Below are 26,085 nucleotides of genomic sequence, written 5' to 3'. Positions count from 1 at the left end.
ATGGGATCCTATAAAGATATATGAAGCTAACCTAACCTAACATTTGACAATATGTGGCTTCATCAAAGATAGGTCGAGAAGTTTTCAAGTTACCCTCGTAGGTGACAAACACTCTGTATCTGATGGAATAAGCCAAATTTGGAAATGTATTTTTGTAAAGGGTCTAAATAATATCTGATTTTTTGTATCCTATGCATTCCCATTACTAATATAAGGAGTTAAGGATTTTTCTTTTCTTTTTTTTAAATGAGAATCTGCAACGTCTTTAGGTACAATAAAGCCAGTAGGCCTATTTACCGAAGAAATGGAGAACGAATTAGTGGAATATATCACATTACTGGATCAATTCTTCTATGGCTTAACTTTAAAAGATCTAAGAAGAATGGCATACAATTTTGCTGAACGTAACTAGTTGCCCCATATCCTTTAGCAATGCGAATCGAATGGCAGGAAGAGATTGGACAGAGTCTTTCCGTCGTAGACATATGACTATTGTTTTGCGACAGCGTTCAAAGACTGGTCTGGGGAGAGCTCGTGGTTTTAGCAAGCCACAAGTTGAACGCTTTTTTAATTGTGTAAAAGATGTTGTAAGAGAAAACGGTTTTTCTCTACGGGATATCTACAACATGTACGAAACTGGCATAAATACGGTTCCTCATAAAGTTCCAAATGTCGACTAAAAATCAGTTGTGAATAAAACTGTATCTAGTGATTTTGGAGTTAACATAACAGCTCTTTCCTGGTGAGTGCATTTGGTTCCTTCATTCCCAGATATTTCCCAGAAAACGAATGAAACAAGAATTAATCGATGGCTCGTCGCCGGGTTCTGTGGGAATGATATCTGATTCTGGTTCATCAACTCACAACTTTTCGTAGAATGGTTATATTATTTACACCAATATGTGCGATCAAATTCGGTTACGAAAACGGTTTGTTGACAATCACACCTCTCACATTTCAATCGAGGCGATTGATTTCTCCAGGCAAAATGGGATAGTGATGTTGAGTTTACCACCCCATACCAGCCATAATTTGAAATCAATAGATCGCTCCTGTTATTGTCCGCTGAAATCCTGGTATTCAACAGTGTGTGATAAATGGATGAGGAATCATCCATCCCGCCTAATTCCAAGTTGCGAGTTTGTTTACTGAGGCTTACTACAAAGCTGCAATCATTGGTATCCAGCCTTCAAGAATCTGGAGTTGTCCTACTGAATAAAGATGTGTTCACTGAAGAAGATTTTCTTCTCTCTATTGTGCATGTGGTAGACTTAAATGTAGAAGCCAGCTCTGAAGATGGAAGCATTCCTGAAGCAACAAATCAAGCATCAGACCTGAATAGAGCCCAAAATCGTTCATCGGGTGATTCACTGGAAGTAAAAAGGGGCCATGCGGCGCATCCAGATCAAGCACTCCTTTACCAGTTGCTCGTCCTCCTCCATCTGTTACCAAACCTTCAAACAGTAACGCTAGATCCTCACTAGAAACAAGCAAGAGCTCATGCGGACTGTCCACTTCAAACACTCTTCTGCCGGTTCCTCGTTCTCATTCATCTGTTACCAAATCTTCAACCAGTAACGCTAGATCCTCACTAGAAGCAAGCAAGAGCTCATGCAGACTTTCCACTTCAAACACTCTTCTGGCGGTTGCTCGTTCTCATTCATCTGTTACCAAATCTTCAACCAGTAACACTAGATCCTCACTAGAAACAAGCAAGAGCTCATGCAGACTGTCCACTTCAAACACTCTTCTGCCGGTTGTTCGTTCTCATTCATCTGTTACCAAACCTCCAGCCAGTAAAACTGGATCTTCACTGGAGGTAAGCAGGGGCCCATGTAGACCGTCCACATAATGCGCTCCGTTAGTGGTTGTTAGCCTCGACTGCCACCAAGCCCACAACCAAAAATCTTGATGTTCTCGAGGTCAATCAGAGATTCTGACATCCTCTCCTTTCAAGCAGAACTTACTTCTGAAACGGCGCCCTCCAAAGAGCAAAGGCAAACTATCAACTTGCACCAAGAAAGCTACAACCGAAGGTAACTCTTCAGGTCAGTGAGGGAGTAGTGTACGAGTGTTCATTATGCAATATCATCTACAGTGCTCCACCAATAAAAGATAAGATCAAGTGCGCAAGATGCCATGAATGGTGGCATGAACAATGCACATCATATGAAGGAGTAGGCACCTTCATCTGTGATAATTGTTAATACTTTTTTGGGTGCGTACTCTTGCCTCTTTGATTTCGTACTCTTGCCCCACATATAGGGGCAAGAGTACGAATTTGAATGTTTTCATTTTATGCATTATAGTTTCTCCAAGGACAGAGGTATATAAAAGTTGAGTTCACATTTCGTAAAGGAGAGTTCAAGTTTTGTGTTCCATGTAAAAGTTTTCCGTTGTAACTATTTTTTACCAAAATATATAAGTTTAATTAAAATTTGCGTACTCTTGCCCCTCTCTCCTATACTATCAATATCGCGAAGATAGTAACTTTATTTCAAACGACATTTTTACTTCTCAGCTATCAAAGCCTCTTGGCGTATTTAAAATGAGATGCGTTTAGTCCAAATATTCCCCTTCAATTTACAATCGTTGCTGAAGCTCGACGGAAGGAATTTAGAAAGTATTAGATAAGGGAGATAAGTGTCAATAGGAGTAACTTGAATTTTCTTGTGTTAGTAGGCCTAAGCCAATTAAATATTTCATCCTTCCTCCCGCCTTTACGAGATGGAAGCAAGTAATCAAAAAAAACGTCGACCTTGCGTAAGCAGGAAAAGACAGATTGAAAGAAGTTTGTGAAATATTGTAGTCATTTTCTCATTTTCTTTAATAATCATTTTTGTAATTTTCCATGCTTCTGATGGGCATGTGCCGTCGATGAGATTATAAACTAAATTGATTTTTTTATTTTTTTATTTTTTAGTTTAACGTGCCACGCCTATGTCCTTTAGGTAAAGAAAATGGACTGATGGGATGGTATTGACTCTCTTTGTCAAGATACGTCTTCACAGGCCCGTATTCAAGGGGGGTCTAGGTTGCCGCCCCCTAAATTTTCGCTGGCCCCTCAAATTTTCACAGTAGGCTTCCAAATTAACTATAATATGGTTGGGTCGGGGCCCCCTACATTTTTGGGCTGGGTACCGGCCTGCGGTCTTCATCAACAACATAGTAGTATGGGCGTGACTTGAGGACACTTTTTGGTCCCTGGGTCCCTGCCTCAGGACCCATGGTCCCTGGCCGGGGTCAATGACCTAGGGGTACATAGGACCACCCCCCTTAAATTTTGGAAATTGCCAAATCTAAAAATTTGGTATGGTAGCCTAGGACCACAGTATGTACCTTTATTAGTATTGGGTGTCTATGTCGTTCCCTTTCATGGGTAAAAAATTGCCAAAAAGTCAAATTTCGGAGGTTTTTGACCTAATTTATCCCCTTGGATGAGGTGTTATTACACTATATGGTTATATGGACGTATACAGGAGTTCATTACCTATCATAAGACATGGGTATATTAATGCACCCCTTGAACAATTTGGGAGGGGTACCTTGGCCCACCCCTTAAATTTTGGAAATTGCCCAATTTAAACATTTGGTATTATAGTACAGGACCCTAATATGTATCAAGATAAATTTGGGTGGTCCACCTCGTTCCCTTCTAGGGGTACAAAATTGCCAAAATATAAACGTAAGCAATACGTTGTACCACGTGTTTGGTTTTTTGGTCGATTTTATCCCCTTTGATGAGGTGTTATTATCCTATATAGTTATATGGTCATGTATAGGGGTCCATTACCTTTCATAAGATATGGGTATATTTGTGCACTCCTTTAAAAATTTGGGAGGGGTACTTTGGCCCACCCCTTAAATTTTGGAAATTGCTCATTTTATATATTTGGTATTATAGTATTGGACCCTAACATGTATTATAATAAATTTGGGTGGTCCACCTCGTTCACTTCTAGGGCTACAAAATTGCCAAAATATAAACGTAAGCAATACGTTGTACCACGTGTTTGTTCTTTTGGCCCAATTTATCCTCTTGGATGAGGTTCTATTACCTTATATGGTTATGTATAGGGGTCTATTCCCTATCATAAGACATAGGTACATTTGTGCACTCCTTTAAAAATTTGGGAGGGTACTTTGGCCCACCCCTTAAATTTTAGAAATTGCTCATTTTATATATGTGGTATTATAGTACTGGACCCTAACATGTATTATGATAAATTTGGGTGGTCCACCTCGTTCCCTTTTAGGGTACAAAATTGCCAAAATATAAACGTAAGCAATACGTTGTACCACGTGTTTGGTTTTGACCTAAGTTATCCCCTTGGATGAGATCCTATTACCTTATATGGTTATATGGTTATGTATATAGGGGTCTATTCCCTATCATAAGACATAGGTACATTTGTGCATTCCTTTAAAAATTTGGGAGGGGTACCTTGGCCCACCCCTTAAATTTTAGAAATTGCTCATTTTATATATTTGATATTATAGTACTGGACCCTAACATCTATTATGATAAATTTGGGTGGTCCACCTCGTTCCCTTTTAGGGGTACAAAATTGTCAAAATATAAACGTAAGCAATACGTTGTACCACGTGTTTGTTTTGGCTCAATTTATCCCCTTGGATGAGGTCCTATTACCTTATATGATTATATGGTTATGTATATTAGTCCATTCCCTATTATAAGACATGGGTATATTGATGCACCCTTTAAAAATTTGGGAGGGGTACCTTGGCCCACCTCTTTATTTTGGAAATTGCCCAATTTAAACATTTGGTATAATAGTATAAGACCCTAATAGAGATTACTATAAATTTGGGTGGTCCATCTCGTTCCCTTTCATGGGTACGAAATTACCAAATTTTAGTACAACCACGTGTTTCGTTTTTCACCTAATTTATTCACTTGGATGAGGTCCTATTACCTAATATGATTATATGGTCATGTATAGGGGTCCATTTTCTATCATAAGACATAGGTACATTGATGCACCCCGGGAGGGGTACCATAGCCAATCCCTTAAATTTTGGAATTTTTTCAATTTAAGCATTCGCTATCATAGTACATGACCTCAATATGTATCATGATAAATTTGGGTGGTCCACCTTGTTCCTTTCATGAGTAAAAAAATGCCAAAATATAAACATAAGCAATATGTTGTATCACGTGTTTGGTTTTTGGCCCAATTTATCCCGTTTGATGCGGTCTTATTACCGTATATGGTCATATGGTCATGTATATAGGTTCATTTCCTATCATAAGACATGAGTACATTGATGCACCCTTTAAAAATTTGGGAGGGGTATCTTGACTCATCCACTCAGTTTTAGAAATTGTTTAATATAAGCATTTGGTATCTTCGTACAGGTCTTCAATATGTACCACTATAAATTTGGATGGTCCACATCGTTCCCTTTCATGGGTAAAGAACTACCAAAAATCAAATTTCGGAGGTTATTGACCCTTTGATAAGTATTTAGCACGTTATATGGTTTATTACCTTTATATGTTTATGTTCTCTTTTAAATTTGGGAATTATAAAATAACATAATTTGGTAAAACGTTTTCTAGGACCCATTGTAGATGTTGGTGTTCCTCTTATGGCCAAATATTCAAAATTTAAAGGTTATTGACCGGCTTTATTATTGAATAACTACAGGATTTATTACTTTTTCATAAGACACAGGTGTATTTGTGTACCAATCTTAAATTTCGGGAGGGGTACATTTCTTATTGTCATATCAATAATTGGTGATTGTTCTTAAAATTGGATAGTATCTCATTCATTGGGTAAATCATTATGATCACGTGTCAGTTATTGACCTATGATGGGATTAGGAGTCCAGGACATTGGTACATTTAAACTTTGTAGGATAATTTGAGAATGCGTCATTGGTATTGATTATTACAGCCAAATATAAACGTAAGCAATACGATGTACCACGTGATTGACCTTGATGAGGTAGTGTACAGGGATACATAGCTAACCTTATTGAATCTTATGACTCATAGTCTTAAGGGAATACATGCTACAACACTGGCAAAGTTATTGTTGATGCAATTTGATTGGTTGATCACTATCTTTCGTGCAATCTGATTGGCTGATCACTATCTTTCGTGCAATCTGATTGGTTGATGAGTTTCAAATCTTTGCTGCATTCAGTTTTGTTTTAACATTTAAAAAAGTTTGAAACTTTGGTTTGACATTTTTTCGTTTGATATTTTTAGTTTAAAAATTTTTGTTTCGAAATTTTTTGTTTGAAAATTTTGTTTCAAAATTTTGTTTGAAACTTTTCGTTTGAAATTTTTGTTTGAAAAGTTTTTGTTTGAAATTTTTGTTTCAAAATTTTTTGTTTGTAAATTTTTGTTTCAATTTTTTTGTTTAAAATTTTTTCGTTTGAAATTTTTCGTTTCCAAAATTTTTTTTCTGTTTAAAAATTTTTGTTTGAACAGTTTTGTTTGTAAAATTTTGTTTCAAATTTTTTTGTTTGAAAATTTTTGTTTGAAAATTTTTTGTTTGACATTTTTAAAAGTTTGTGCACTCATTAGTAAAGAACCGGAACTGTTTAGAACTAAAACGTCTGGCAACATTGTGGTGCAATAGTACACGTCAGAACATGATAATGCAACGTCGTCAGTTTTGCATCATATATAAGTATCGTTCGAGTTAGTATTCATGATAACATCATCATGGCTACTTGTCTGCAGTTTCTAAACACACGTGATGTAATGAAATCATTTACCAAGATTACTGATTTACAACAGAATGTACCTTATAGAATCTTAGCTAGCCAAACGATCCCTACAAAGTTTGGATTAAGAATCGTAGTGAAGCTTGAAAATGATAAGAATATAATTTTACCAGCAAGATATTTTCCCATGGAAGCATCAAAACAAGAAGAACTGCTGCGTTTCTTAAATACTGGATCTGTATCTTTATGTTACAAAGGATTCTTGGGTCGAAGTCATCAATTTGAATTTAGTACACAGCCAGATTCGTCATCAATTGTGATGAAATCATGAATTCAAACATCAGCACATCAGACATAGTTGTATGAATTTGGTTGGTCAGCATGACGTCAGCAACTGTCATGTATTCAAACGTCAGCACATTCCTTTCCAATGACGTAAGCCGTAGTTCTATAAATCAACCAATACCGTGAAATCATTTGAGCAAGTGCTTTTCAGGAGGAAAGATGTGTACTTCTAACGATAAAGAGTTCATCTTCGCAAGCTATTATCCAATAAATATATTTCAAACAAAACATGTGATGATTGGTATCAGTGCTAAAACATTTGAACCAGTAATTCGATTGGGCAAAGCAGAACAATTTGGTGTACAACTGACCTGTGAAGAATGGCAAATATTATGTTCACGAATCGACCAAATGAACGATTATTTTCATGATGAGCTAAATGTGACCATAGTCAAATCATTAGGCTCAAATCATGAAGTGGTGCTGCGTACAGTCCTCGAAGAGAAGATGGTGCTGTTACGTAAAAAGAGTACATTCCATGTCCCTCGCAACATGGTGTATCTAACACAAACGGAATGGAACAAATTCATCAGCGTATTTCAGTGTGTTAAACATGCAGTGGAAGTGTGCAACAAAACAAGTATATTCCTGAAAAAGTACTATTTTGAAAAATGTGTTATGCATATTGTACAACATGTATCTAGATATTGTGATGGTTGTCAACATCGTTCGTGGGTGCATAACTGTATTGATAAACAGTTTATTTGTGATCAAATGGACATTGAGTTTCCACCAATTGATATCGCAATAGACCTTAAAAGACTTCAATTGGAATTAAAATTATACGCTAAAGACAAACTAGTGCAAGAAGTTCAAAATACATTGTATCGACAATATCCAGAACCACTATCTGGTATGGATGTATGTGGAGTGTAATAAAATGATCCATTTCAATGAATTGTGTTTTTTCATTTCAAGTACAACCCCATATTCTGATGTGTACTATTGCACCACAATGTTGCCAGACGTTTTAGTTCTAAACAGGTCCGGTTCTTTACTAATGAGTGCACAAACTTTTAAAAATGTCAAACAAAAAATTTTCAAACAAAAATTTTCAAACAAAAAAATTTGAAACAAAATTTTACAAACAAAACTGTTCAAACAAAAATTTTTAAACAGAAAAAAAATTTTGGAAACGAAAAATTTCAAACGAAAAAATTTTAAACAAAAAAATTGAAACAAAAATTTACAAACAAAAAATTTTGAAACAAAAATTTCAAACAAAAACTTTTCAAACAAAAATTTCAAACGAAAAGTTTCAAACAAAATTTTGAAACAAAATTTTCAAACAAAAAATTTCGAAACAAAAATTTTTAAACTAAAAATATCAAACGAAAAAATGTCAAACCAAAGTTTCAAACTTTTTTAAATGTTAAAACAAAACTGAATGCAGCAAAGATTTGAAACTCATCAACCAATCAGATTGCACGAAAGATAGTGATCAGCCAATCAGATTGCACGAAAGATAGTGATCAACCAATCAAATTGCATCAACAATAACTTTGCCAGTGTTGTAGCATGTATTCCCTTAAGACTATGAGTCATAAGATTCAATAAGGTTAGCTATGTATCCCTGTACACTACCTCATCAAGGTCAATCACGTGGTACATCGTATTGCTTACGTTTATATTTGGCTGTAATAATCAATACCAATGACGCATTCTCAAATTATCCTACAAAGTTTAAATGTACCAATGTCCTGGACTCCTAATCCCATCATAGGTCAATAACTGATCACGTGATCATAATGATTTACCCAATGAATGAGATACTATCCAATTTTAAGAACAATCACCAATTATTGATATGACCAGTGGCGGCGATTGGACGTTAAATGTGGGGGGGCAAGACATGATCTGAGTATTTGTATTTCAATCTTAGTTTCTCTGGTTGTTTCCAACACTTTGTTTGACGAAAGGTTGTATAACCAATAGGATAGTATATTTTTCGATTAAAATACCGTATATCTTATTTCATATTTTATTAAGTAAATTGACAAGAGCAAAGCCTTTTGTACTCTTAAACAACGAAGATGTAAGAAATATTTGATTCCTTGCTCGTGAACATCTTAAAATTCTGCCTGGAAAATTGTGTGATCAGATTATTTAATAACAAATTTGCAAAACAAATAAATAGAAAGGATATTATTAATCATACTAATGAATAATGAGGCTTGTTTTGTAAAAGTTATATTGAAAATAGGGATTAATGAACAACTCATATTTTTAATTCCATACATGCTCTTAAATGTATGTTATTAATCTTGGAAAATGAAAGACAGTAAATACGACAAGCATATGCTACGACTTTAAAGCAATATTTGCTTTTGCAGCTTCCCGAAACATGTTCGTTCCCATTAGACGCAGTTTTCCCTTTTTTGGAACACATCAAAATAAAACAATACTTAGAATCACTCCACATTCCAGTTATGCAAAATAATCCCAAAATCTAGAGTTATGTTGAGTTCACTAAATTTAATTGTATATACATTCGCACACACTGGCGTCTCTGGCATGTAAAATTTGAGGGGGATATCAAAGAAAGTGATTTAAATGGTACTACCTAGCTCAACCTGTTTATTAACTTCGATTCTAATTGTTATCCTTCTGCTTACCTTCACGAACCCCCTAAGGTATATCAAGAACTCGATTACAATCCTTTCACAGCCTGAATATTCCAAATAAATATAAATAGTATTATTTATGTGATACTCTGTTGTTAGTAAATAAATTAAATTAGAAGAAAATACTGAATATTTTGTACTTCAAAATATTTGGGGGGACGCGACCCCCTCCAGAGACGCCCGTGCTCCCACACCCCTAAACACACCACTTCAACGTATATTACAGTGCAAAACAATGAAAAAGGTAGAAGTTGTTTCTTATTACTCTCTTTTTAATCAATATTCTTTATTACTAGACAGAAGAAAAGATATTTTAGGAACTATCAACTTTGTGCAATTAAAGAATAACTTGTGAAATACTTTTTTTTCTTTCTTCGAAACGTTCTCTTAATTAGTTTCAAAGCGGCTGACTTACATATCAACCCCTTGTAAGAAGAAGTGAAAGTATGCTGGAATTGTTATGCTCCAATAGGTTAATTTTTGGGTTATTTTCTGTGGCAATTAAAACGCTATTCCCGTAGCATTCTTAACTCCACGGGAAGACAACCAGTATGTACTCATGTAACGGAAAATATTATATGGTACCATTTTTTTCTATGAAACAGTAATACATACAAAAACTTCAAATTTCCATATGAAACTATATACATTAACGTGTTACTTCAAAAAAGTGGGGGGGCAACTGCCCCCCTTTGCCCCCCCTAATCGCCGCCCATGGATATGACAATAAGAAATGTACCCCTCCCGAAATTTAAGATTGGTACACAAATACACCTGTGTCTTATGAAAAAGTAATAAATCCTGTAGTTATTCAATAATAAAGCCGGTCAATAACCTTTAAATTTTGAATATTTGGCCATAAGAGGAACACCAACATCTACAATGGGTCCTAGAAAACGTTTTACCAAATTATGTTATTTTATAATTCCCAAATTTAAAAGAGAACATAAACATATAAAGGTAATAAACCATATAACGTGCTAAATACTTATCAAAGGGTCAATAACCTCCGAAATTTGATTTTTGGTAGTTCTTTACCCATGAAAGGGAACGATGTGGACCATCCAAATTTATAGTGGTACATATTGAAGACCTGTACGAAGATACCAAATGCTTATATTAAACAATTTCTAAAACTGAGTGGATGAGTCAAGATACCCCTCCCAAATTTTTAAAGGGTGCATCAATGTACTCATGTCTTATGATAGGAAATGAACCTATATACATGACCATATGACCATATACGGTAATAAGACCGCATCAAACGGGATAAATTGGGCCAAAAACCAAACACGTGATACAACATATTGCTTATGTTTATATTTTGGCATTTTTTTACTCATGAAAGGAACAAGGTGGACCACCCAAATTTATCATGATACATATTGAGGTCATGTACTATGATAGCGAATGCTTAAATTGAAAAAATTCCAAAATTTAAGGGATTGGCTATGGTACCCCTCCCGGGGTGCATCAATGTACCTATGTCTTATGATAGAAAATGGACCCCTATACATGACCATATAATCATATTAGGTAATAGGACCTCATCCAAGTGAATAAATTAGGTGAAAAACGAAAAACGTGGTTGTACTAAAATTTGGTAATTTCGTACCCATGAAAGGGAACGAGATGGACCACCCAAATTTATAGTAATCTCTATTAGGGTCTTATACTATTATACCAAATGTTTAAATTGGGCAATTTCCAAAATAAAGAGGTGGGCCAAGGTACCCCTCCCAAATTTTTAAAGGGTGCATCAATATACCCATGTCTTATAATAGGGAATGGACTAATATACATAACCATATAATCATATAAGGTAATAGGACCTCATCCAAGGGGATAAATTGAGCCAAAACAAACACGTGGTACAACGTATTGCTTACGTTTATATTTTGACAATTTTGTACCCCTAAAAGGGAACGAGGTGGACCACCCAAATTTATCATAATAGATGTTAGGGTCCAGTACTATAATATCAAATATATAAAATGAGCAATTTCTAAAATTTAAGGGGTGGGCCAAGGTACCCCTCCCAAATTTTTAAAGGAATGCACAAATGTACCTATGTCTTATGATAGGGAATAGACCCCTATACATAACCATATAACCATATAAGGTAATAGGATCTCATCCAAGGGGATAACTTAGGTCAAAACCAAACACGTGGTACAACGTATTGCTTACGTTTATATTTTGGCAATTTTGTACCCTAAAAGGGAACGAGGTGGACCACCCAAATTTATCATAATACATGTTAGGGTCCAGTACTATAATACCACATATATAAAATGAGCAATTTCTAAAATTTAAGGGGTGGGCCAAAGTACCCTCCCAAATTTTTAAAGGAGTGCACAAATGTACCTATGTCTTATGATAGGGAATAGACCCCTATACATAACCATATAAGGTAATAGAACCTCATCCAAGAGGATAAATTGGGCCAAAAGAACAAACACGTGGTACAACGTATTGCTTACGTTTATATTTTGGCAATTTTGTAGCCCTAGAAATGAACGAGGTGGACCACCCAAATTTATTATAATACATGTTAGGGTCCAATACTATAATACCAAATATATAAAATGAGCAATTTCCAAAATTTAAGGGGTGGGCCAAAGTACCCCTCCCAAATTTTTAAAGGAGTGCACAAATATACCCATATCTTATGAAAGGTAATGGACCCCTATACATGACCATATAACTATATAGGATAATAACACCTCATCAAAGGGGATAAAATCGACCAAAAAACCAAACACGTGGTACAACGTATTGCTTACGTTTATATTTTGGCAATTTTGTACCCCTAGAAGGGAACGAGGTGGACCACCCAAATTTATCTTGATACATATTAGGGTCCTGTACTATAATACCAAATATTTAAATTGGGCAATTTCCAAAATTTAAGGGGTGGGCCAAGGTACCCCTCCCAAATTGTTCAAGGGGTGCATTAATATACCCATGTCTTATGATAGGTAATGAACTCCTGTATACGTCCATATAACCATATAGTGTAATAACACCTCATCCAAGGGGATAAATTAGGTCAAAAACCTCCGAAATTTGACTTTTTGGCAATTTTTTACCCATGAAAGGGAACGACATAGACACCCAATACTAATAAAGGTACATACTGTGGTCCTAGGCTACCATACCAAATTTTTAGATTTGGCAATTTCCAAAATTTAAGGGGGGTGGTCCTATGTACCCCTGCCAAAATTTAGGGGGTGGGCCATGGTACCCCTGCCAAAATTTAGAGGGGTTGGTCCTATGTACCCCTAGGTCATTGACCCCGGCCAGGGACCATGGGTCCTGAGGCAGGGACCCAGGGGCCAAAAAGTGTCCTCAAGTCACGCCCATACTACTAACATTGTCTTTAAAAGTCTTTATGTTTTTCATTATTTAAGTCCATGTTTTATCTAAATCGTCGGAGTCTTATGAAACTGCATTACTAGGGCCACTATTTATATTTTGAGCCTTGGCAACACTGATTGTAGTTAGGCGCTACGCTATTTCTTGTTTGCATAGAAATTGTTGACCATAACGTACTTCAAATGTTTTGTCAATAGCTTTATTTGTGTTGTTTAGGTTAACTTGAAGATTGCGTGACAACAGAGAAATGGAATTAACTCGTGAAAATTTTCGTGCGATGATTTAGTACGATTTTCGACCTGGATTATCAAGACAAGAGTGCATCGATCAACTTACTTCAACATTTGGCGATGAAGCCCGATCCTTTGCTACTGTGAAACGCTAGTATAACGATTTTCCTCGTGGCCGCCATTCGCTCACTGACGAAATTCGCGAATGTTATCCAATATCAGTTGTTATTCAAGAAAACATTGATACTGTGCAAAACTTAATACTGCAAGATTGTCATGTGACATACTGTGAGATTGAGGCAACCCTAGACATTAGTTCCACCAGCTTATATAAAATATTACATGATCGTTAAGCTGTGAGGAAGGTTTGTTCTCATTGGATCTTACATAAATTGACAAAAACTCAAAAAGAAGCTCGCGTCGATTGATGCACACAAATGCTCAATAAATACAATAGCGTTGCTTCAAAAGACGCATATAAGATTGTAACAGGTGACGCATCATGGATATATGCATATGAGCCGCAACGTAAACAGCAGTCGACTGTGTGGGTGTTTCAAGATGAAGCAAATCCAAGAAAAGTTGTTCGCGCTCGAAGCACATCGAAACAAATGGTGGCCTGTTTTTTCGGGAAAACTGTTCATGTGGTAAGTGTGCTTTTAGAGGAACGTAGAACGTTAAACTCTGAATGGTACACAACAATTTGTCTGGCGGAGGTCTTCGGTCAAATACGGAAAACAAACAAGCGCCGTTGGATCATTCTTCATCAAGACAATGCGAGCTCTCACACACATCTCGTCTAACAACCGACTACTTGAGCACTCAAAAAATCGAATTGATGGGTCATCCGCCATTTAGTCCTGATTTGACACCCAATGCCTTCTTCTTGTTCCCGAATGTCAAGAATGAATTGCGTGGACAACGATTTTCGTCGGCGGAAGAAGCCGTTGATGCGTTCAAAAACTGTATTTTTGAGGTGTCTCAAGAAGATTGGGAAAAAATACTTTGACAAGTGGTTCGAACGAATGCAAAAGTGTATTGATTATAAAGGAGAATATTTCGAAGAACAATAAATCGATTTTCAGTGACAAATTAGAGGAGACCGGGGCTTGTTGTGACAGGGGCAGGTTGTGACAGTTATGTTTTTATTAAAAGTGCAAACAATATACACGATTTGGCAAAGCTGATTGACGCCTACAGTCACGAATTCACAGTATATTGTTTCCCATCAGTGTGAGTCGCGCCGAGCCAGAGCAAAGAAGAAAGTTGCTTCTGTGGAGGTCTTGATCTATTTTTGAAGGTAAGTTTGATTTCTGCTTTCTTCAATATAGAATAGTTGGAAATATTAATGGTATTTTCTAAAAACTAAAGCAACTATAATACGCATTTGAACGGTTTTGTTTCTTGGTAAAGTAAAACTGAAATACTGAATTGCCAATAAAAGCAAAAAATACCCATTGGGGTTAGTTGTGACAAACTGCTAGGGGTAAATTGTGACAAATGTCACAACTGACCCCGCAGAAAATCAGACAATGGAAGTTTATTGTCTAATTAATTTTATTAATTTTACATAAGAGCTATTATTAATGTTTTGTTAGGAAATAGATACGTTATTAGTATTGGGAAGAAATTTCCGATTTCTAACGCATAAAATCATTAGCACACTGCTGATTGTATATGCATCAATGTTTGCAGATTTAAACTGGTTTCTTTTGCATATGTCTCTTGTGGATGAGTGTACTCAAGGGATCCCGGGTTCGATTCCCGGTGGAGACACAAATAGTTCGGATCCCACCTTAGTTGTAGATCCCTCCTTAGGACGTCATCACCGTCCCATGGAAAAGAAAGGCAAACCGCCATGGGTTCACCATGCCCAGATACTTTGAATCAAAGACTGGCCTTTGGACAGAACACCACATTATCATTAACAATAACATCCTTGTGCATGTAATTTGCAGCAATTTGAATTTGCATTTTAATGTTTGCTTCAATCTTTCTCATTGCAGATGGTACGAACATATAAGAGAAAGAGAAAGGTCAGATACCAATTGAAGTGCACATAGATGCAGTACGAGCATACCACGAAAACCAGGGATCTTCAAGACAAGTGCAGCACAATATGAGGTTAATAGACAGTCACTGTACAGATTCTACAAGAAGCAGTTTGTTGCAGGTAATTAGAACCTAGGACTCAGCTTAATTTGCATGGAGAAGAGATTCGACCGACTTAGATTTCATGGTAAAGATCCTACTGGAAGTATTGCAGGAAATAATCCATCAGGTTGGATGACGGGAGACATGTTTGTGCAATTCATGGAGCATTCTGTCAAACATACAGACAGTTCTCTTCAACATCGTGTTCTTTTGTTGTTTGATAACCATGAATCTCATATCTCAGTGCAGGTAATCAATTATGCCAAGAAAAATGGTGTTATTCTTCTGTCATTCCCACCTGACACGTCCCATAAGCTGCAACCCCTGGACAGAGGAGTATATTCTTCATTTAAAAAGTTAGTTGCAAATGGAATGGATGCATGGATGGAAAACAATCGTGGGTGTGCATTTAGTATCTATGACATTCCGACTATTGTGAAAACGGCATTTCCTCTTAGTGTAAATAAATCTAATATTCCTAATGCATTCAGAATAACTGGTATATATCCGTTTAATAGAGACATTTTACAGATGATGAATTTTTGGCACCGCAGGTAACTGATCGTTACATTGAAGATGATGACCACATTATAAAGTTAGTACTAGGACGTACTTCGCTAACACATCACTCAAGTTCAACAACATCCTCATCCTCAACGAACTTTTCAGGTCATAATGAAGAACAAGGACCAATTAACATTACACAAGAAGTGAATTCAGAACTCCCAGATTTACCTGTGAGGAAACAAACCAGCCTTATCCAGCAACAAACCGTAAAGAATCTGACACCTTATCGAATGTTGTCAATAGACCTTCTACAGTTAAAGAAAAACCACAACTGTCGTCTATGCAAGTAATGTCTTAAGACGAAACGTCCAGAAATGTCAGTAACCCTCATTATGTTAGTCCCAGCGCCCTTCGTCCGTTACCAAAAGCTATACCCAGGGAAACTAAACAGGAAGGAAGAAGCGAGTGTCCGTTGTACTCACTGATACTCCAGTTAAAGAAGTATTAGAAGCAGATGCAGGAGCAAGACATGAAAAGTCTCTGAAGAAGGGTATTAGCCGTAATATTCTGAACAGCTCTGTTAAAAAAGGGCATGAAAATTTTAAAACGTAAAAACGATAGTGACGATGATAGTGAACATGATTGTTTTTGTCTTGTGTGTCTAGAACCATTTTCTAATTCCAAACCCAGAGAATTGTTGGCTCAATGTGTTGACTGTAATCAGTGGTCACACGAAGCGTGCACACAAGGTAATCCTATTTATGTATGCCACAATTGCAACTCGGATGATGATAGGGGGTCTATGTGGTCTAGGTTTGCATCATAAGTCATTTCTGAAAGAAATTGTGATTCTATTATAAAACTGAGTATTAGGAAGAAAGTATTGTTGGCTCATTTAACTGTGTACGATACCGATAATTTAGAAAGAGTATTCACATGAGAAATTGAAAGTAGTTTCTTTATGTATGCAAAATATTTTTCTTAGGAAACATTACTTTTGCGTTATGTTTAGCACAATTTATATTAAAATTGCAATGGCGAAATCGGGCACATTTCTTTCTGTCACAACTTACCCGATCAAAGTCACAACCTGCCCCAGCAAGGGGCATGTTATGACAAAACATTTGTGTTTGTTTTATCTATTGTACTGTTCTTATAATGAAAAATACAGATGCAGAAAAAATTATGGAAGTAGTCTAATGTCCAAACTTTATTTTAAGACAACATTTTCTGACATTTAATAAAAATGAAATCCTAGAAAAAATAAAAACTTATTTTTGTCACAACAAGCCCCGGTCTCATCTACTGTTTTTTGATTGTTAGGCTCAAAATAAATAGTGGTCCTCGTACATCAATTTGCTGACAATCTTTCTCGTACTGGTTTGAATTGTTGCCTAGATAATCACTTCATACAAAATTCATGGCAAGCAAGTGCCACCCAGGAATTTTTGTTGGGAGGGGTCCAAAATTTTGGAGCTGTACAATACCACAAGCCACGGCATCTATGTAGTATTGAACAAGTATTATTCTGCACCCGAAAAGAATATAGGTAATTGCAAAATACTTCTACTTATATTTTCAGAAGAAAAAAAAAAACAATAGAGCTAGATTGTTTTTATAAGAGAAACAGTACAGTTGAAGTGTAAGATCACATTTTCATGCTACATCAATCATTTCCCTGTTAAACAAGTTTAGTTTTATTGAGAAAATCAACAAATGTATGTTAAGTTAGCAAGCTTTTGTTGGGGTTTGGACCTGGTGGACCCCGTAGGTCCTTCCCGGATAGCTAGTTTCATCAGAGAAGAAAAATAATGAACAGAAAAGAAATAGCAATGTCTCTTGTAAAAATTTGGATTATATGGCGTGGTTATTTTCTCAATTAATATGAAGCTGGAAGTGGTTGTAATTTCTACCACTTCCGTTTTTAGTAGAGAGATTAGAGTAGAAATGGAATATTCTTGGGATGCTTAACAGGCCCGTTGTCAGCCCAAAAATTTAGGGGGGCCGGTAGAAGTTAGGGGGGCCCGACCCAATCATATTATACTTCATCACCACATTATAGTTCATTTGCAAGCCTACCGTGAAATATTATGGGGGCCAGCCAAAGTTTAGGGGGAGAGGCCCCCTTGCCCCCCGTGGATACGGGCCTGATGCTTAATTGATTGTAGAAAACAGCTTCTCGCTATCTATTACCGTTGTTATTCTATCACAATCAATATTAAAACTGAAAGTGGTTGACCGATTTGAATAGAAAGTTATAATTCTTAGAACGCTAAATCGATTCCCTAAAAACCTTGTTGTTCCTTATCAGTTTTGTTCTGTGCAGATCAATATTGAAACCGGAAGTTGCAGTGAATTTGTATCACTTCCGGTTTTAGTAGAGAGTCAGGGAAGGAGATGAAATATATTCTTGGAACGTTTACAAGTGCTTATTTCGGAAAAATATGTTCCGAGGGGCACACTGCTGGCGATACTATTATTATTATTATTATTATTATTATTATTATTATTATTATTATTATTATTATTATTATTATTAGGTATTCTGCCTTTCGGCAGGTCCTGGGACTAATGAGGATTTTTTTCTTTTTCTTGAATTTAATTTTGGGCCTGCAACTGTTTCTTTTATGTTTCTCAATTTTCCGCTTCCGCTTTTAACTTCCAATATTTTCTTCTATTTTTAAATTATCGATCAGTTGAGTTCTTCTTCCTATTCTTCGCTTTCCTTCCACCTTTCATTCTATGGCAGTGTGCAGAAGACAATTTCTTCGCAAGATGTGTCCCATCCAATTGGTCTTTCTACGAAGGATGGTGGCTAGAAGCGTCCTCTTCTCTCCTATCCATTTTAAAACATCTTCGTTTGTCATTCTTTCTGTCCATTTTGTGTTCTCCATCTTCCTCCAACACCATGGTGAAATGGCGAAAGAAAAGTAGAGTTCCGTTTATAACTTTAGAAAGATGGAAAACAATTTTGATCCGGGCACCATTTGTCTACAATATGAGTTATAAACACTTGTGAGAAATTAACTTGCTGTGTGTTGTCACAAAATATACGTACACTTCTTGGGCTTCGTAATGCCAATTTTCGTTTCTTAATAGCATTACAACTCCATGTGGATTATTTTCAAAACCAGATATCTATATTAAACAATCCGTAGAATGAGAAAATTAGTACTTTAAAAAATGTCATTATTTTTCTTTTCATTATAATTTTTGTTATATACAAAAATTGTTTATTTCTATGATGTAGAATCAGAAACTAAGCATATAAGGCTGATATTTCTGGACTTTCGTCTGTTATAGAGGAATGAGAAATATGCGGTAATGTTAATACATGAAGTTGGCAACCGTACAGTTTCAGCTACCCGCCACCTATGGCTATGGCGTTAGTTGTAGTTAAAACACAAACGGCGACTCGTTTGAAAAATTGGTCTCGCGAAGAAGTCCGTTCACTTATTCGATTTTTGTGGGTAAAACACGTAACCGTGGTTGAAATTCACCGGCAGCTGGTAAGAGCTTTACGGAGAGACTGCAATGTCGCAGAATGGTGTCGAAAGTATGCGTCTGGTAGAGAAAACGTCACCGACGAGGAACACAGTGCCCGACCCAGCACTGTATCAACAGATTTCAAATAGCTTGCGTGGAAGAGTGATTCCAGACAACAGGAGGCAGTGGCGTAACTAAAGGCTTGGGGGGCCCTCCCGCATACAGCGTGGTGTGGTTTCCCTTTCTACGTGTCACTTCACTATTTGGGGGCCCCTTAATGACTTGGGACCCCCCGCAATGCAGGGTTTACGGGGCCGTTATTTACGCCCCTGACAGGAGGTCACATTACCGCATCTGATTACAGAATTGGGAATGTCGTTCGGGAGCATTCGTCACATTCTACACGATATTCTGCAGTATCAGAAATTTTGTTCCCGTTGAGTTCTGCGCAATCTTCAACCCGATGGGTCCAACAAACACAAGAAGAAGCGCATGGGGGCAAGTCTGCAACTTTTCGAACGGTTCTCGTCAGAAGGAAACAATTTTGTTTACCGCATTGTCACAGGTGACGAAAAATAGATCTACCATTACACCCTCAGCAGCAAGTAGTTATCAAAGGAGTGGAATCATTCCTCCTCTCCAAAGACAAAGAAGTCTGCCGTCTCGGTAATGCCATCTGCCGTAAAGGATAGTCACAGTGTTTTGGGACAGTGTCATTGGCATATTCGTAGAGTTTTTGAAAAAAAAAAAAAAGGCGCACGGTTACCGCTGACCGATCCTATAAGACCTTGACAGAATTGCGCGAAGCAATCAGGTGGAAACGGCCAGAACTTCTCACTGAAGGCGTCATCTTCCTTCACGATAACGCGCGCTCGCATACAGCCCAGACGATCACCACGCTGTTGAAGGAGCTTCGCTGGGATATCGTCCACCACTCTCCCTACAGCTCGGACCTCGCTCGAAAGGACTTTCACTTGTTCTCACACTTGAAGGAGCTGTCCCTTCAATTCGGTCGAGGGTATGAAACATTTCAATGTGGCGCAACGACAGGATTTTACCAAGAGGGAATCTTCAAACTCATCCCACGATGCAATAAGTGGATTAATCGATATGGAGAAAATGAAATGAAATGAAATCTTTGAGTTTTACGTCCCACGGTTATGCCGGTTAGGCTAAAGGAGACGGTGATGATGAGAAATGAATGAAATGGTGGAATGAAGAAAGTGGGAGGAAACGGGAGAACCCCGAGAAAACCCACGCACACGGTGTTTGTCCACCACAAAGTTCACTTGGCGGGAGCAGGGTTTGAACCCGGGACCCCAAGCACCAGAGGTGAACGCTCTACCACTGAGCCACCGCGGCCCCGATATGGAGACAATGTCGAAAAATAACCCAATGTATTTACTATCTGTTGGTTGTATTGGTTGTATAAAATAATATACACGTTTCACTGCAGATACTTTCTGTTCACTCCTCGTATTATTTCATGTTCATGTAAAATAGTAAAATAAATAAGTTCCATTTCCATTGCCGACGAAAATGCGATACAAAAATTATAGATTGTGATTCAAAACTAAATTTGTTTCACAAAATGACCCACAAAAGGCAAAATAAGTATATAAAAGCTGACACATACAAGGTGAATTTTTTGAGCATTGGACAATCATGTAATTTCTAATCTAATACACAAGACACTCTGAAATTTTATACGAAGAAAATAGTAACAAGGAGTAATCGTTCTGATATATTTTTTTTCAATACCAATGTTTATTTTTTCAAATGGCACTATGTCAGGTTATTACAAATTTCAAATCTACATGTTAAATGAAAAATTACAATCCACAATTTATTGCTCAGAGTTGAAAACTAAGGAGACTTCAATGTTATACAAATATCCAAATTTTGGAGGTCTCTACCACAGTAACAACGGATGGGACAATGCACCTTGATCATGATATGCTATTTTGGATAAATGGAAGCAAAGTTACAAGGAGTTGAAAATTTGACTTTTCGTGAAAACGTTTATTTCGAAAAATTGTTGAGATAACCATCGTCAGGGGCGGATCCAGGAAGGGGCGTCGGGACGATTGCCCCCTAGAAGAGGAAACTTTTTTATTTTATATATAAATAAAATATATAGTTTATTTTTTGACGCTCTTAAAAGTAGCTCTAAGTAACAGTATTACAACCCACCGCCCTCCCAGAAGTCCGTCCTGGATCCGCCCCTGACCATCGTGCCTTAGTACTTACGTTGTATCCAATAAACAAACAAATCCTTTTGCCTTTTAGAGCTATTTGATATCTAAAACCATTCCGGAGATATGATGAATATTTGTCAAGTTTGCAAAACTGCTTGAATAGCATATGTATGAAAAAATGTTTAAAAATTATTGTTGTTTTCTTTTCCTCTTATAACATTAAAACAATAATTTTATGTAGTTCTAATTACATGAAGTTTTCGCAAATACATAATTTTAACCAGTGTTGCAAACTTTACCGATGTTTATATCTCCGGAACGGTTTAAAATGTCAAATTGCTGTAAACAAAAAATAATTTGTATGTTTATTAAAAACCAAAAAACAAACAACTTGGCGTGCCAGCCCTTTGTGGGCCTCAGCCGCACCAACGCAATCTGTTACCGACCAGCTGAATTACACCAACCTAGTGACCAACACTTGGTTAGCGCGCTCTGTCCTCTTGTCTCTAACGCACATCAGGAGGTTCTAGACCTAGTGGTTGTCACGACTTTAATTCATGTGATTCCTCAGTTCGCCACACTACGCTGGGTGGACGCCGAAAATTGGAAAACATTGGGCGGGAATCAAACCTAGGACTACGCGGACGTGAGTCCAACGCTCTAACGGACTGCAGAATTCCCCTATTTGTTCGGCTGTTAGAAAACACAAAGTGCTTAGGCATGACTGTTAACCAAACATTTTTTTTCGAAATAAAGACTTCCGAGAATTTCAAATTTCAAACCCATTGTAACTCCGTTCACATTTGTTCGAAATATATCATATTGTGGTCATGGCTTTGAACAGCATGTTTGAAATGCTTTATATTGTGGTCATGGTATTCAAACTAAAAAATACTTTCGACGTGCCTTTGTTTCTTCTTCTTTTTGCTAGAGGCTTCCGAAATTTGGATGCTTGTGATGTCGTAATGTCCTTAGTTTGAAAAACTTAATAGTTCACTGTCCTCCATTCTTGCATCCTTAATTTAACTCATTTCCCGACGCCATATAATAAAATTTTGTAATGCTCTTCTTTAACTTACAGTAGTTCAACCGTGTCCTCAAATGTAAATTTAACTCATTTCCCAATTTCATGTAATAATAAAATTTTGTACACCCTCTTCTTTAACTTACAATGGTTCAACTGTGTCCTTAAATGTTGCAACCCTAATTTAGCTCATTGTCTGACGTCGTATAATGATATTTTGTTACATACTCTTCTGTAACTCGCAATGGTTCAACCATGTCCTCAAATGTTGCAACCTTAATTTACCTCATTTACTCACATCATATAATTATATAATTTTGTGCATGCTCTTCTTTAAGTCACAGTAGTTCAGCCATGTTCACAAATGTTGCAAGATAAATTTAACTCGTTTCCCGACGTCATGTAATAAAAAAAAAAAAAAAAAAATTGCAGCATGCTATTCTTGAATTCACAGTGGTTCAAATGTGTTCTCAAATGTTGCAACCTTAATTTAACTCATTTCCTGACGTCGTATAATAATAAAATTTTGTACATGCTCTTCTTTAACTTACAGTGGTTCAACTGCGTCCTCAAATGTTGCAAAATTAATTTAACTCATTTTCTAACGTCGTATAATGATTATGTTATTTTGTTACATGCTTTTCTTTAATTCGCAATGGTTCAACCATTTCCTCAAATGTTGCAATCTTGATTTAAATCATTTCCTGACATCATATAATGATGAAATCTTGTCCATGCTCTTCTTTAAGTCGCAATGGTTCAACCATGTCCTCAAATGTTGCAAATTTAACTCATTTCCCGATACCATATAATAATAAAATTTTGTACACCCTCTTCTTTAATTAAGAGAAATTGGAAATATAATCCAATTTAATTTAATGTTAATTAAGAGAAATTGGGAATATAGATCAATTTAATTTAATGACGATTAACAGAAATTGGGAACATAGGCTAAATTAATTGAATATTAATTTAGAGAAATTAAGAATATAGGTAATTTAATCAAATGTTAAATGAGAGAAATTGGAATATAGGCTAATTTAATTAAATGTTAATTAAGAGAAATTGGAAATACAGTAGAGCGTTGATTATCCGAAGTAATTGGGGGACATGGGTGTTCGGAAAACTGGTTTGTTCGGATAATCGAACTGTACATGTTTATTTGCCAAAAAGAAGTATTGTACAGTAAATTTATTCATAAAAACTGGCATCTCTTTAAGTATTACAAAGTAATGTACAAAGGCAACGCCTTATGAAGGCCCCATTAGAAGCAATGTTCCGCCAGCGGTGGCTTAGTGCGGCGACTACTGTGGGAAACTTGGTTTGGGAGTGAGGGGGATGATGGACGGTAGGGTGGGAGAGTAACAGGTGCGAGCGAGTTTACAGTTCGGTTAAGCGGTCGTTCGGTTGACAGACGTTCGGATAATCGACGCTCTACTGTATAGGCCAATTTAATTGAATGTTAGTTAAGTGAAATTGGAAATATAAGCCAATTTAATTTAATGATAATCAATAGAAATTGGGAACATAAGCTAATTTAATTGAATGTTAATTAGAGAAATTGAGAATATAGTTTTAGATTGAGAATTTAATCGAATGTTAATTAAGAGAAATTGGGAAAATAGGCTAATTTAATTGAATCTTAACTAAGAGATAATGGAATAAACCGAAAAGGATGAGAACATAAATACATTAATATAAATTCACAAAATTAAAATTGCTCGTGATCCTACCTTCGACCTTGCCTATCAGGAGTGATGAATGCTATACCACTAAACCATCATGCAATACCTAAATTACAAGACTTTAAATAATGCAACTATTAATTGATATATATATTTTTTTTACTTTCCTTTCCAGATCGAGACTATTATGTTTCTGGCCATATCGATCACTATCGTGTTGCCAAAGAAGCACAGAAGGAAAGTGCGGACATTGTAAGTACTTTGTGAATTCATCTTCTTAGCAATTTCAGTTTGACTTAACTGTTAGTTAATATGAGGGAATATTGTGGAAAAAAGGTAATATGAAAAAAAATGTGAAAAAGAATTTAATGTAAGGGAAAATTGTGAAAAAGAGTTTAATATAAGGGAAAATTGTGATAAAGAATTTAATATGAGGGAAAATTGTTAAAAAAAAGTTAATATGAGGGAAAATTGTAAAAAAGAAGTTAATGTAAAGGAAATTAAAAAAATAATATGAGGGGAAATTGTGAAAAAGAATTTAATATGAGAGAAAATTGTAAAAAGAAGTTAATATGAGCGAAAATTGAGAGGGAAAATTGTAAAAAAAAAAAAAAAAAGTAAATATGATTGAAAATTGTGAGAAAGAATTTAATATGAGGGAAAATTGTAAAAAAATGAAGTTAATATCGGGAAAAATTGTAAAAAATATAATGAGTGAAAATTGTTTAAAAAAAGAATTTAATATGAGGAAAATTGTAAAAAAAATAATATGAGGGAAAACTGAAAAAGAATTTAATGTGAGGGAAAGTTGTAAAAGAAAGAAGTTAATGTGAGGGAAATTGTGAAAAAAGTTAATATGAGGCAGTATTGTGGAAAAGAAGTTAATATGAGAGAAAATTGTGAAAAGAATTTAATGAGGGAAAATTGTGAAAAGAATTTAATGAGGGAAATTCTAAAAAATATATGAGGGAAAATTGTAAAAAGAGAAGTTAATATGAGGGAAAATTGTTAAAAAATAATATGAGGGAAAATTGTGATAAAGAATTTAATATGAGGGAAATTTGTAAAAAAAAAAAGAATTTAATATGAGGGAAAATTGTAAAAAAAAAAACGAGGTAATGTGTCTGAAAATTTTGAAAAGAAGTTAATATGAGGGAAAATTGTGAAAAAGAAGTTAATATGAGGGAAAATTGTGAAAAAGAAGTTAATACGAGGTAAAATTCTGAAAAAAGATTAAGATGAGGGAAAATTGTGAAAAAGAATTTAATATGAGGGAAAAGTGTAAAAGGAGAAGTTAATATGAGGGAAAATTGTTTAAAAAATAATATGGGGGGAAATTGTGATAAAGAATTTAATATGAGGAAAAATTGTAAAAAAAAAAGAGTTAATATGAGGGAAAATTGTAAAAAAGAAGTTAATATGAGGGAAAATGGTGGAAAGGAAGTTAATACGAGGGAAAATTGTGAAAAAGAAGTTATGGTAATTCTATTTATTTTGTGTCTAGTAAAAGTTCAGCACACTTATTCCGACTTCAACCTGCTATAGTCCTTGTCGGAGCCATGGAATGATAATTTTAGATCCCTTTTTCAATTTAATTCAAAAATGAGTCAATTATTAATTGCTTCGTTTGAACATTATTTGTAGCTGGAAGCTTTGATCCTTTTTCGTTATTATATTTGTTTGCTGTATGCACTCTTTCCCGGTCACATTTAGATAACCAATTTACTGATTGGCAACATTTGAAATGAT

The 26,085-nt window shown here is 35.9% G+C and overlaps 1 protein-coding gene across 3 annotated transcripts in view; it reads left to right on the top strand.

Annotated features, from left to right (window-relative positions):
* The window catches only part of LOC145660680 (cilia- and flagella-associated protein 91-like), a 100,489-nt gene that overhangs the window by 2,605 nt on the left and 71,799 nt on the right, over positions 1-26,085 (top strand). For 2 of the 3 annotated variants that reach the window (XM_081726017.1, XM_081726018.1), the window contains exon 2: positions 24,512-24,588. In XM_081726017.1, the coding sequence (XP_081582143.1) occupies positions 24,512-24,588 (77 nt within the window). Of the gene's footprint in view, positions 1-15,317; positions 15,456-24,511; positions 24,589-26,085 lie in introns of those variants that run through there. The other variant, XM_081726019.1, reaches the window with a different exon arrangement.

This window comes from Thermobia domestica, chromosome 9, assembly GCF_964235325.1.
Source record: "Thermobia domestica chromosome 9, izTheDome1.hap1.1, whole genome shotgun sequence".
Classification (NCBI taxonomy): Eukaryota; Metazoa; Arthropoda; class Insecta; order Zygentoma; family Lepismatidae; genus Thermobia; species Thermobia domestica.
This window is presented reverse-complemented; position numbering and strand designations above follow the sequence as displayed.